The sequence below is a fragment of the Geotrypetes seraphini genome, chromosome 3, assembly GCF_902459505.1.
Source record: "Geotrypetes seraphini chromosome 3, aGeoSer1.1, whole genome shotgun sequence".
NCBI classification, from domain to species: domain Eukaryota; kingdom Metazoa; phylum Chordata; class Amphibia; order Gymnophiona; family Dermophiidae; genus Geotrypetes; species Geotrypetes seraphini.
In genome coordinates, this window is record NC_047086.1 from 112,760,813 (window position 1) to 112,775,568 (window position 14,756).

Sequence of the window (14,756 nt, forward strand, 5' to 3'; positions counted from 1 at the left end):
ATATAAAATATGATTAAAAAAATACATTTGAAATGCCTAAGCTTACTCAAGTCTAGATGTGGGTGTGGTTTCAACCGGAAGTGGCCCTAGGCGGTCCTAGGCATCGCCCTAGGGCCGCGATAGGCGGCTGAAATGTAGACCAGTAAAATGCTGGCCTACATTTCATATAGATGTAGCCATTGAACTGATGGCGGCAAGGAAATCTCCCTGCCGCCATCAGTTTAGCAGTCACGGCAGGAAACCCATCCATCCCCTCTGCAAATATGACCAGCAGGAGGGATGCCCACTCCTTCCTGCTGGAAACCCTGAAGGCCCCCCACACCCGAATGCATGCAGCAAGAGAGTGCCAAATTCCTCCTGCCACCACCACCCTGATACATCCCCAGGCAGGATGGATGCTCACTTCCTCCTGTTGGGAATCCCCCACCTCCCTAAGATCATCGGCAGGAGGGATGCCCAGTCCTTCCTGCCTGGACCCCACCCCACCCCCCAAGATCACTGCTTGGAAGGATGCCCAGTCCCTCCTACTGGGACCCCCCAGATTCCACCAGTACGTTTTTTTAGTTGGCCGGCTGGAGGGATTCTTATTCCCTCTGGGCGGCAGGCCCACCTATACTGAATGGCTGGCCTTCTCCTTCCCAGTGCATCATGGGATGCATGGGGAGGAGCCTAAGGCCCTGATTGGCCCAGGCACTTAAGGCCCCTCGGCCAACTGGAATATTAGGCTTCTCTCCCAGTGCATTCTGGGATGCACTGAGAGTGGCCTAGGACTTCGATTGGCCAGATCCCTTAGGCAGGTACATATTCATAATGAAACAGTTTACAAGCAACAAAGAGCCTCTGATGAAGCCATAGAATGAAACAGATGACCCCTGTCAAGTTAAGCTAAGTTGTAATTATTTTGTATGAGGCTTCAGAGGTCATTTCCTCCAGAGTTATTAATTATCCACGTGCACATCATTCTTTTGATTCACATTTAGATTTTGTTGTTGTACCTAAATAAATGCCACATAAACAATTAACATATTTCATATAATCCCAATAACCAAGCTATTTTCCAGTCATACCAGATTTTTCAGTAGCTCAATAATGAATTTATGTGACAGAGCTCAACTAGACAATGACAAGCCTTTATCAGCTCACCATCTGTCTATGCTCTTATGCCCATCACCCCATTCCATATCCAGACACCCTGAACTATCCCCCACCAATGGTATCTCTTTAGGCTCAATCAGTACCTGAAACCAGGATAAACAATGAGGTTCCTAAAGATCTAAGAAAACCAATTTCTTTCTGCGAGTCAGATAGTTGTGTTTCAATCTGATATCACAGTTGTTGGAAATGCAATCACAAATACAAATTTCTGTGGATATTTTTTTATAGATGAGAAGGAGCTAAGTGGAAACCAAATGTGTTATATAAAAAATTACCTACCAAATCCCTGTCCCCCAGGCATTGGGAATTTCATGGCATACTTCCGTTTTAATAACAGCAATATAACAGAAGATAAATTTGAAGTCAGAAGTCCTATCATAACGATGACAAAAATATCTGGTAAGAATATTTGTTATGAATGATCAAATGAACTTAACATATATCAACCTCCCCCTTTATACATATCCAACAATTGCACTCTAATTAAAAATAACTCCCGTCCCTCCCTGGACATGCATGATCAAACGGCAAAATCAACAATCACTCCTTGCAGATTTGTCAATGGCTCCCAAACATCCATAAATGTCTTATAATGTCCCTGTAGGTAGGAGAGGTTCTGATATTCAGTGGTACGTACAGTACATAGATATCTTGGCAGACCATTGAAACACTTTCCAGTTAGTGCTAGGGCAGTTGAGAGGTAGAGTTAGGGTGGACACAGAAAGTTGTCTAGGCACTGCAGATATCCAATGACGGTGCCTGGATAACTAACGGGGAATATAGTTCTGTATACACTGTAGTCCAGGGGTCTCAAAGTCATAAGAACATAAGAACATAAGAAATGCCTGCACCGGATCAGACCCGGGGTCCATCTAGTCCGGCGTTCCGCACACGCGGAGGTCCAGCCAGGCACACCCTGGCGAATACAATGTCACTCGTATCCCTCAATGTCTTCTGCAAGAAGATGTGCGTCCAATTTCCCCTTAAATCCTAGAACGGTGGTTTCCTCCACCAGCTCTTTCGGGAGAGAGTTCCAGGCGTTCACCACTCGCTGTGTGAAGCAGAACTTTCTGACGTTTGTCTTGGCCGTGTCCCCTCTCAGCTTCAGGCCATGACCTCTGGTCCGAGACTGGGTTACATTTGCCAATGTGAATAACGCTGTTTCTTGCTCACCATCCTTTCCCCCTGTTGGTGAGTGAGCTTGCTCCATTATGTCAATTCCTTTTAGCAATTTAAAAGTCTCTATCAGATCCCCTCTCAGTCTTCTCTTCTCAAGGGTGAATAGTCCCTCCTTGAGGGACGCAATCCAATCGGGTTTTCAGGATTTCCCCAATGAATATGCATGAGATCTATGTGCATGCACTGCTTTCAATGCATATTCATTGGGGAAATCCTGAAAACCCGACTGGATTGCGTCCCTCAAGGAGGGACTTTGAGATCCCTGCTGTAGTCTTAACTATGCCCAGGTATTTATTCACACTGAATTTTGGCAATACCCAGGTAAGTTCGAGGTGCCACCAAATATTTGGATATTCAGTGCTGGCAACCAGATAGGGGCCACCACTGAATATGGAGGTCCAAAATTGTCCCTGGCAGTCAATATTTCACAAAAGACTGACCAATGCACAATATCATGTTTATGTTTATTAAGAACTTTATATACCGCAAAACAGCCTAAAAGGATCTAAGCGGTTCACAATACACAATTCATATTCATCAAGAAAAGGAAAGATTAAGAACAAAAGTTTAAAAAAAAAAATTTTCCCTAAAATATCTCAACAAGATCATAGCAAATATCTCAACAGTAACAATTCTAAAATAAAACAATAAATTACAGATCACAGTCCCAAACTCTATTCTAAGTTGAGAAAGCCAATTGGAAAAAAATGTGCTTTCAAATGTGTTTTGAAATTTATACATGATTCTTCTTTTCTCAAGTCTATGGGCAGATTATTTCATAACCGTGGAACTAAATTTTAAAAATGCACAATCTCTAGTTGATGCAAGATGTGCCTTCGAAATATGAGGAACGAGTACCCTATTGTCATTCACAGATCGTAATAAACACCCTGGGGCATAGAATAGCACCAAATTAGAAAGATAAGCAGGCTGTAACTGGAATAATGCTCTATGTGCTAACATTAAGATCTTAAATTTGATCCTAAATTCAATTGGTAACCGGACAGTTTTCTTTTAAAACACTGACAGTGGTGGTCAAGAAATAGTTGAATATTCAGAGACACTGTCCAGATAGAGGGAAACTTGATAACATGGGGCCCACTCACCATCTAATTCTAGAACTTTATGCCCAGTTCTATGCTTTGCATGCAAATTATAGAATAGTGTCAGTTGCGTGCATGACTTAATAGAATAATTAGCTGCTTAGCACAGAAGCAGTTCTAAATCTAACTGTATACTCTGTATCTGTAAAAGCCTATTCCTTTTTTTAAAAAATTTATTAAGTATAACAATTTATTATACATACAGTATTCTAAAGAAACATGAGTCCACATCAAGGAAGAGAGAGAAAGTATACTTGAACATATTAAACCTAATGAAAATTTAAGAGCACACCTGTAAATTACATATTTTAAGTTTTTAGATCTTGGTTTAAACATCCGTCTTTCTATCTTAACAGGAATCTTTCCAACTGATCAGATTGGAAAAAAGCATATGACATATTTAAATAAGTAACCAAACATTTTACAGGAAACTTTAGAAAAAAAGTATCTCCCAATGATAGTACATGAGATTTTGTACTGAAGAAATTGTTTCCGCCTATTTTGGGTAGCCCTACCAACATCTGGAAACATTTGTAGTTTCTGCCCGCAAAACAGGAAATCTTTTTTCAGGAAATAATTTTTCAAAACACTTTTACAAGACTCAGAGGTGAAAATAACCAAGAGAGTAGCATGTTCAGAAATTTAATTCTGAGTTGTTTCCAAGAATAAAGTTAAATTTTCTAATGGATCTTTCTTCTGATTAGATTCATCAGATGTACCTCCCTCTTGGTTTACTAACCTTCTCATTGGGAGAAAGAAACATCTATTCAATACAATAGTCTCAGCATTGCTCATTTCTAGAACCTCCTTGAGATATTTTCGAAGTAGTATCTCAGGAGAAAGCAGTGAACATTTTGAAAAAGTCAATATTCTCAAATTAGAAGCCCTCATATGATTTTCCATAATCTCACATTGCCTATGCAACCAGAGACTATCCTTAATTGCTGCGGTATTAGTTTGATGGAGCAATCCCATCCGAGTTTCTGAGTTTTTTAATTGCTCCTTCTAATGATTAATTTTTTCTTCCATACTTTCCATTTTAGACACTACTTGAGTTGAAAAAACACAAAGTTTTTGTACTGAACCCTGTAATAAAGCTTCAGACCTCTTAACCACAGTCCATACATCTTTTAAAGTTATATTCTGAGGTATTTCCTCATTAGATATATTTCCACTAGGAAATTCAACTGACTGTGGTTGTTGTAAAAGGTCTGAAACTAAGTTCTCTCCAACAGGAAGACCACCAATAGAATTAGTCTCCTCTGGAAAGAAACTCAAAACGGGTGAACCTGTGGAAATTCTTTCCCCACAACTTAAGGAGGCCTCTGATACATTTCCTGCGATGGGAGAGGGAGGAAAAGGTTTAGATGTTAATACCAAATGCTTCTCAATAGGGCCTGGACGGGTCAGGGTACTAGATGGTAACTGTTTGGGTTTTACCTTGTGCTTCCCCATAATCAGAACAAATCATATACTCATAACAGCTCAAAAAGAGAAGAAAAAGTCTCAAACCATAACTTCTATTCCACCAGGGCTCCACCCCGACTCCAAATTGTACCGCAGGCAGCGGCAAGATTTTATCTCCGACTCTGCCCTTCCCACTGACATCAGGAAGGGACCGCAGGAACAGCTGATGTGAAGAAAAAGGTTTAGCACAGCCACTGGATACCTCCTCCACTTCCAGGCAGACAGGCCTCCTCTCTCTCTCTCTAAAAGTCTAGTCCTATAAAATATACTTTTATGCACCACCTGGCTGTTTCATAATTTTACTTCCCATTGCCTCTTTGAGGGTGAACCCAGGACCTAGAATAGACTAGAAAATACATAAAAACACAAAACATAAAAGATTACATTTGACATCCATATCTGACATTTGGGAGCTCAGATAACAGTGCCTTTCCCTTGTCTCAATTGCCTACATCATCCAAGTTTAAATAAACCATTTGGCTCATGAAACTCCCCATGTGGGTGGGTTTCTGACAGAATTTGAAAAGAAGAAATCTTTATGTATAGTTGATTTAAAAATCAGCATTTATCTGTTTGCATTGAAGCTGAATGGGAGTAGTTGTGACTGCCATCTATTTGTGATGAAGGAGAATTGCAACCAGTTCACACAGGCTACACCACAGGGAGGTTGAATAACACCTTATACAAATTATGCACAGAGGGATGAACAAACAGACATTTGGGAGGAATGTTATACTTTATAAGGGACTATTTCATGAATGGGAATAAAGCTTGTGGGCCCAAATGAATGTAGTGATATAAACTGAGAAGAGCTAAATCAGAATAGGGAAAGTGGAAATCTACTCCCCATGAGTTCAAAGGAGGGCGAAAATGGTGGGGAGGCATAATATAAGGCAGGGGTGGGCAACTCTGGTCCTCGAGGGCCGGAATCCAGTCGGGTTTTCAGGATTGCCCCAATGAATATGCATGAGATCTATTTGCATGCACTGCTTTCAATGCATATTTATTGGGGAAATCCTGAAAGCCCAACTGGATTCTGGCCCTCGAGGACCGGAGTTGCCCACCCCTGGTATAAGGCATATAAGAGTGCCATATGCAATCCCCATGAAGAATTACTTCAATATAGAAATAAGGGGGACTCTCAAAACACAATCCCATTTGTGACCCGATCTCCAGACTTCCACCTCAATTACAGCGGGCTGTTCGCCCTCATCTGGCTCTATTGAAGATCCAGCCATGTCTTAAAGATGTGAAGATCATTTTCTCGTTTCAGAGAAGTCAGAATATGGGGGATATTTTGAGCCCCAATGTGTTGTCATTTATTCAGGGGGGTACTGTGACTATTGGACATGGGCATCAAGCATGTTGCCAATTCTCATTTTGTAAAAATATGATGGAAGCCACTTTGTTCATCCAGTGACAGGAAAGGTTTATGATCTTAAAGAGAACACATCATGTATGTCTACAGGAGTGTTTTACCTGAAATGGTACCCCTCTCCCCGGTTGTAAGTGGGACAGACATCATGAATGTTGAAAAGAAGCCATCACACTGAGTAGAGGTTCTTTACAAAGTCTTTGTAGCTTTTCTCTCCGTAGACCCCTCCTCCAGGGGAAAGCTGTCTGTGAGTCTCTTTTAGGTAGTAGGGCTCTCTGAGCATTTAGGTACATAGCTCTTGTTAGGTGGTTCTTTCCATGATGGGATCTCATCTGTTGGGGTCCTGAGCTTTCTCTTGGGATCTTCCTCTCGGTCCTTACCTGTTCTTTCAGGATGCACCTTGTTATTCTTTTCTTCCCTTTCTCCTAGTAGGACTGTATGTTGAATTGGTTCCCCATTCCAGTCCTTACTAGTTATAAATGCAGCAAGCTGCAAAAACTCTTAGATGCAATTCCCTCTTATTCTCTCCAATGCAGTGGTTTAGCTAACCAGAGACCCTCTTTCTCTTAGTCAGATGGGCATTAGCTAGAGAGGTTAAAGCCAAGCCTCTTCCCTTGCAGTAAAAGTGCAGTGGCCAAAGAGGCTTGAGCCAAAGACAAGGAAACTCAATTGGGCTTGGTATTTATATCAACACAGTTTCCCTCCAAAAGGTGTCTCCCTCTACCACTTTGAATCACAATCAGAAGAAACAGCCCCCTTTCCAGAAACTGGGGGAATTTTAAAGTCAAAAATCCCAAAGCCTACTTAAAAAAAAAGAGAGAAGAACTTGAATGACGCTATATTTCTGTGGTAGGAAATGATAATTATTGCAAAGGGAATTGTAAGAATTGGTATAATCACAGAGCACCAGGACACTCAGGTCTGGATTCTCTATATGGCACCGATATCGGCAGCTGCCTAAAATGCTGCCACCGATCACACAATGGCTCCGTATAGACAGTCACACCGCCAGGAAATATAGGTGGTATATCTTTGTTGTGAATCACGCCTATGTAAGTGCTTTTAGGCGCCTAACGCCAGTTCCGGCATTAGCCATACCCATAGTGGTGTTAGGCGCCTCCAGAGGTGCAATTCCAGCACCTTTTCATTAGGTGCCGGTAGGTGCTTTAAATTTTAAGCTATTAAAAACATAAGAATAGTCTTACTGGGTCAGACTAATGGTCCATCAAGCCCAGTAGCCCGTTCTCACGGTGGCCAATCCAGGTTACTAGTACCTGACCAAAAACCAAGGTGTAGCAATATTCCATGCTACCAATACAGGGCAGGAAGTGGCTTCCCCATGTCTTTCTCAATAATGGACTATGGACTTTTCCTCCAGGAACTTGTCCAAACCTTTCTTGAAACCAACGCTATCCGCTCTTACCACATCCGCTGGCAATGCGTTCCAGAGCTTAACTATTCTCCTGAGTGGAAAAAAATTTCCTCCTATTGGTTTTAAGAGTATTTCCCTCTAAGTCAGGGGTGTCCAATGTCGGTCCTCGAGGGCCGCAATCCAGTCGGGCTTTCAGGATTTCCCCAATGAATATGCATGAGATCTATTTGCATGCACTGCTTTCAATGCATATTCATTGGGGAAATCCTGAAAACCCGACTGGATTGCGGCCCTCGAGGACCGACATAGGACACCCCTGCTCTAAGTTCATCGAGTGTCCCCTAGTCTTTGTCATTTTTGATGGAGTGAAAAATCTATCTACTTCTACCCGTTCTACTCCATTCAGGATTTTGTAGACTTCAATCATATCTCCCATCAGCCATCTCTTTTCCAAGCTGAAGAGCCCTAACCATTTTAGTATTTCCTCATACTAGAGAAGTTCCATCCCCTTTACCATTTTAGTTGCTCTTCTTTGAAGGACATGGTACTACTCGAAAGGGTCCAGAGAAGAACGACTAAAATGGTTAAGGGGCTGGAGGAGTTGCCATACAGTGAGAGATTGGAGAAACTGGGCCTCTTCTCTCTTGAAAAGAGGAGACTGAGAGGGGACATGATAGAAACATTCAAGATAATGAAGGCAATAGACTTTGTAGATAAAGACAGGTTGTTCACCCTCTCCAAGGTAGAGAGAACGAGAGGGCACTCTCTAAAGTTAAAAGGGGATAGATTCTGTACAAACGTAAGGAAATTCCTCTTCACCCAGAGAGTGGTGGAAAACTGGAACGCTCTGTTATAGGGGAAAACACCCTCCAGGGATTCAAGACAAAGTTGCACAAGTTCCTGCTAAACTGGAACGTTCGCAGGTGAGGCTGGACTCATTTAGAGCATTGGTCTTTGACCTGGAGGCCTCCGAATGAGCGGACTACTGGGCACGATGGACCACTGGTCTGACCCAGCAGCGGCAATTCTTATGTTCTTATGTTTTCTAGCACCACTCTATCTTTCTTGAGATAAGGAGACCAAAATTGAACACAATACTTCAAATGAGATCGCACCATGGTGCGATACAGGGGCATCATGACACTCTTAGTTTTGTTAACCATCCCTTTTCTAATAATTCCCAGCATCTTGTTTGTTTTTTGGCCGCCGCCACCACACATTGGGCGGAAGGTTTCATCATATTGTCTACAATGACACCCAGATCCTTTACTTGGGCGCTGTTTCAAATGATGTTTGCTAATTAGTTTAGGCACCGGTTAGAGAACTTCCCTCTCAGGGTTTCCATGGTTCTAGTGATGAGGTTTCCATTCAGGGTATTTATTTTGTTGTACTTGTTGCTATTGCTTCAAGGTATCATTATGGAGGGTACATATATTTATTTATTTATATTAGAATTAATTTGCCCAAGGCAGTTTACACAAGAAAAAAATAATACTAGTAATAGACAAATGCAATAGTAAAAATATTCAAATAACTGTACACATTATGGCATAGTATGCTACGTACAGTATTAATCCAATACACCTGAAAATATCAAAATAAGTAGCCTAGGGCAGGGGTAGGCAATTCTGGTCCTCGAGAGCCAGAGCCAGATCAGGTTTTCAGGATAGCCACAATAAATATGCATGAGATAGACTTGCATCTCAAGGAGGCAGTGCATGCAAATCCATCTCATACATATTCATGGAGATGGGCCATAGATACAGATAAAATACAATAATAGCAATAACGGGAGTTAAATAGAAAATAATGGTAACTCACTTAAAGAAAAATTGCACATGAAGTCAGAAAAAAGATCCCAGCCATGATAGGAGTGGGCAAGCATATTTTGCTACAGAAGGGAGGTCAAACTCAATCACATAAGGGGCCGAAATCTAAAACACAGGCTAAGTCGTGGACCAAATTTTTTTATTAAGATACTTAGTCTTGGTAAAAGTATAGTTCCTTCCTCACCCTCAGACACCTGTGGCACGGTCAAGAACTTGTGTGGCACGCCCTGCTCCAACCTAGCTTTTAAGCTGGGACTGGGTCCTTCTACCTGAAAATGGGTACTGAGGCAGCGTGGTGAGGAGCTTGGAACGTCGCTGGTAGTGGGGCAGCGCGTTCAGGTGCTTGGAGCGCCACTGGGACTGGGGCTGCATGGTCTGGCGCTTAGATGTGGCACAGTCACCATAGGCAACATAAAACGGCCAGGCGGGCCGGATTCAGCCCCCAGGCCTTGTGTTTGGCATGTGTGTGCTACAGTATGGATAGCTCATGTTAGTCCTTGTATCTTTGGCTAGCTAGGTATTATTCCATTAAGGGTTAAAAGTAGAGCCATGCTTTTACCTGCTTCCGGAAATGGTCTTGCATTAATAAGGAGCCAAAGGCAGATGGAACAAAATGACAAAAATTGGTGAGAACAGACCTCCAAACGGATGACAGCAGTAACTAGGAGGAGGAGAGACAAGGTGAGGATGAGGAAAAGGGTGCCAATTTATAGGTTGCAGAGAGATGCCAAATGCTCTAGCACCTGCTCTGGATGGAAATAAACATAAAGGACACAAAGGAGGAAAGGCGAGCTGGAGGGCACAGGAAAGAAAAGAGAATAAAGATAGAAATATTGGTGTTCTACACAGTGGATGAAAAAAGAAACACAAGCAGGGGAAGGATAAAGAGAAGCTAGAGATGGAAAGAACAAACTAAAGAAGAATAACCTAAGAGAAAGTGAAGGCAGGCAATTAAAATGTTCTGATATGAGTGACAGTACCAAAAGCTGCTGCTTAGCGCCAATCCCCAAGTCAGTGGGTCGACTACATACGCTATACTTTCTGCCTTTATTATGGGTGCCACAAACAGACAAACGTACTCACATCTACCTCTGCTAATCTTAGAATTGTGGTAGTGGTGGAGTGCATTTATGCATTAGAATATTAACATAAAAATGAAACTGAAATGCTATAAAAATGGTAACATATTCTTTGTTTATATGTATTTATGCCCAAAACAGCTAATGAAGTTCGATGTAATGACGACCAGATAGGAATTGGGAAGCAAGGAGATGTAATTAATGTGCCTTGTCAGTTCATAAACAATGTGAATACTGGCAAGCCAATGGGAGGAAATCTAAAATATAATTGTAGCAACAAATGGCAAATCATTGCAAACTACTGCATATCTGCATCAGTCAATGCACTACTTTCCTCTGCACAGGTAAACCATTTTATAATATGATTTCTACCGATAATTCACAAGTCAAGACATCTAGTTTCATAACGGGTAAAAACGTTCAATCGAAGATTCATGTACATAAAAGGGCAAACACAGGGCTCCTTTTACGAAGCCACAGTAGTGGCTTTAACGCTTGTGACTTTTCATCACGCGCCAGCCGGAAAACTACTGTAGTAAGATTTATGGTGTACTACTCATTTACATAAACAAATACGTGCCTGTTAGTTTTCTAGGGAAGACCATAATATCGCATCCAGGTTCAACTAGCTTTGCCTACTTACACGACGTAGAGACCCAGACGTTATGAAATACTTTTATTATAAAAATAGAAAAATATAGTTCATAAGCCAGCAGCAATAACTAATTATTGTTCACAAAATATCTGAATACTTATATGAAACTCAGTATATAATTATTACAACACACTTGCTAGATAAATAAGTAAAACTAATTCATACACTCTAAATAATTCCTTATAATAATAATTCCTGATTAGCAGCAAACTATTACAGTTTATCACCAAGAGTAGCTTTACAAATCCTTATCCTATAGACAATAGGATTCCCTCTCTAACTCAACTGAAAAGATAGATAAGTTCCTTACTCTCACCATCCAATTAGAAACCTATGATAAGATGCAAGTTCACTCACATCCCAGCATAGACTAAATTATAATTAGCACATTTCACTTTGATCTCGTCAGATGACCTCTCCGAACCAATCCAGAAACATAACTTAGCCTTTCTGTATAAAATCTCGTACAGGCTGTGGAACAGAGGCGCCTTTGTAAAATAAGAGGCACAGGAGCCATAACTCCCCCAAGATTCATATAGGCAGAGCATGTAGGTATAGCTGGATGTCCTTGACTAGAATACAGTTCTGGTACATACCCAGAATGCATCAGACAGAAACAGCAAAGATGTTTTCTTCTTTCTCTTCTTGCAGGTTTAGGCTGGAATGATTTCTTGCAGACAATGGTTCAGGCTTGATGATGTCAGAGAGGCCTAACCTTCAGGTGCAAATAAGGAAACACCCCTACACTACCGCCTGCTCAAAAGGAGGCGGTAGTGGCTAACGCGGCCAGCGGTTTAGCGCGCGCTATTACACACGTTAAACCACTACCTCGCCTTCGTAAAAGGAGCCCACAGTCTTTTTTATTTTTATTTTTTAAAATCTTTATTCATTTTGAAAGCCAACAAAGTGCAACATGTTATCATACAGTTAACAGAATAAACAGCACTCAAATTCAACAAATGATATAGTAAGTACATATCCCCTTCCCACCCTTCCTGAGAATGTAGAAACATTCATACAGACCAAAGAATAATATAAATGATCAGGACATATAAAATGACAATCATATGACAAGAAAAGTACATATTCTCCCCCCATCCCTCCCACCCATCCTAGATGTGTATAACTTTCATTCAGGATTCAAGGGTAAGACTAATATTCACTTTTTGCAAAATTTTGTTAATGGGTCACAGATTTCCTTGAACTTGACACAGTCTTTCTTTTTTGTGGGAATAAATCAGATTTTCAGATCAGTAATCTCCCTCTGAGTAGAAGAGAAGCTTTAAACGACTGAGACTTTCTCACCCAGATTCAGTGTGGAATTTTTTGAAAACACTTTCCATATTTTTGTAATGTGCTGTACCCACAGAAAATTAACACAAGAGCACTTACCACCTCCCGCATTAACCAGTTAGCATATGCTAATTCTAATGCACTAGCTGATTAACATTTCCATGTCCACTCTCCTTCCATGACGCATCATCCTCCCAAAAAATAATTTTGAAAAATAATTAACATCTAGGTTACTGATAACATGTTGGCATGAACAAACCATGTTAAGAGCTTAATGCCCTTTAGTAAAAGGGCCCTTCAGGCAAGCCAGAGTATTTTCAATCCTCTCGTGGAGAGGCATTATCAAAAGAACGTCCAAGTCAAAATTCGGACATCCTGCTCATAACATCCAAAAAAGCCCAGCCATCTTGCAGCCATTTTCGAACAGGATGAACATTGGGATTTTCCATCTGAAAATATTCGAGAAAGATGCTCTTATGCTGATGACGTACAAAATGAAGAGCCATTTTCCAAAAAGTTCAAAATATGAATATCAAAAAGGCAGGCACAAAATATCTTCTGGCATCATTTGTACAAAAATGGCCACAGAAACATCCATGCAGAGCAGATGGGCAGCCTAGTGGTCAGTGCAGTCGACTTTAAATAACAGAACCAAGGGTATTCTCCTTTATGATTTGTTCTTTCCATCTCTAGCTGCTCTTTATTCTCCCTCTGCTTTGTTTTTTTTTTACATCCACTGTGTGGAACACCAACATTCCTACCTTCAGTCCTCTTTTCTTTTCTGTGCCCCTGTGCCCTTCCTTCCCTGCCTCCTCTGTCCTTCCTCCTTTCCTCCCTTGTGTCCTAATCCCATCCAGAGCAGGTGCTAGAGCTTTTGGCATCTCTCTGCAAACCTATAAATTGGCACCTTAATTCCATTATATATTATTGTAAACCTTCCAAGACCAGATAAAAACCTGCTGTACCTAAAGGTACACTACGACAATAGCCATCACACTTGCAGATGTCTTAGGCATTTTTATGCTCCAGGAGGGTTCACTTATTTGTACAGAAATAAGTGTTAATGTGGGAGTTACATCTGGGTCTCATTCAAAGTCCACTGCACTGACCACTGGGCTACTCCCTACACTTGCTTGCTGCTCTGTTAGGAATTTCCACAATACCTGAAGCTGTCATGGAGCCTGGATTCCATTGACTCTTTCACTTCTTAAGGAGGGGTGAGAGGTGGGGTCAGTAATCACTAGGTGATTAAGGAGGGGGTCATGCCTTCATCCCTACAGTGGTCAGTTGCCCCATCAGAGCATCTTTTTATACCCTTGTTTGAAACAGGTCTAGATAAAAGCAACCTTCTTTTTTGCCTTGAACATTATTGCTGAAAGATATCCTAATCTTGGGTCTACCCTAGACCTGCCCAAAATTGCTTCCAACATGCCTTTTATTATTGTATGAACTTCAAAATGTCCAAATTCTGCCTTTCAAAAACTGCGATTTGGACATTTTCGGCAGATGGACATTGTTTTGGCCATTTTGAGATGACAATCTGCGGTGAAAATAAATGCCATAGTGCAGGGGTGCCCACACTTTATGGGCTTGCGAGCTACTTTTATAATGACTAAGTCAAAATGATCTACCAACAATAAAATTTAAAAAAAAACACAAAGCACAATGAAAGGCAGAGAAAATGTTAATTATTCATATTCCGGGTTTTTTCAAAGAGGTCACGGCAGATGACTCTATGCAACGTCACCTCGGTAACAAAATACAAAAATAGACAAATACACCCCCTCCCTTTTTACTAAACCACAATAGTAGGTTTTAGCACAGGGAGTTACGCTGAATGCCTCGCGCTGCTCTCAATGCTCATAGGCTCCCTGCGCTAAAAAACGATATTGTGGTTTAGTAAAAGGGAGCCATAGTGCAAAATATAGACAGCAGATATAAATTCTCAAAACAGACACATTTTGATCACTAAATTGAAAATAAAATCATTTTTCCTACCTTTGCTGTTTGGTGATTTCATGAGTCTCTGGTTGCACTTTCTTCTTCTGACTGTGCATCCAATCTTTCTTCCTTTCTTTCAGCCTCCTGTATGTTTCCTCTCCTCCAGACCTCATTCTCTCCCCCAACTTTTTCTTTCTGTCTCCCTGTTCCCCCTTCTTTCTGTCTCCCTGTCTGCCCCCTTTCTTTCTTTCTCTGTGCCCTCCCCCAAGCCACTCGGTTTGCTGCCACCGACATCGGGGAATAGCCCC

At 41.3% G+C, this 14,756-nt stretch overlaps 1 protein-coding gene across 2 annotated transcripts in view; it reads left to right on the forward strand.

Annotated features, from left to right (window-relative positions):
* ADGRF5 (adhesion G protein-coupled receptor F5) overlaps positions 1-14,756 on the forward strand; it is a 212,342-nt gene that overhangs the window by 168,825 nt on the left and 28,761 nt on the right. For both annotated transcript variants that reach the window (XM_033938407.1, XM_033938409.1), the window contains exons 14-15: positions 1,384-1,554; positions 10,701-10,903. In XM_033938407.1, the coding sequence (XP_033794298.1) occupies positions 1,384-1,554; positions 10,701-10,903 (374 nt within the window). The remainder of the gene's footprint in view (positions 1-1,383; positions 1,555-10,700; positions 10,904-14,756) is intronic.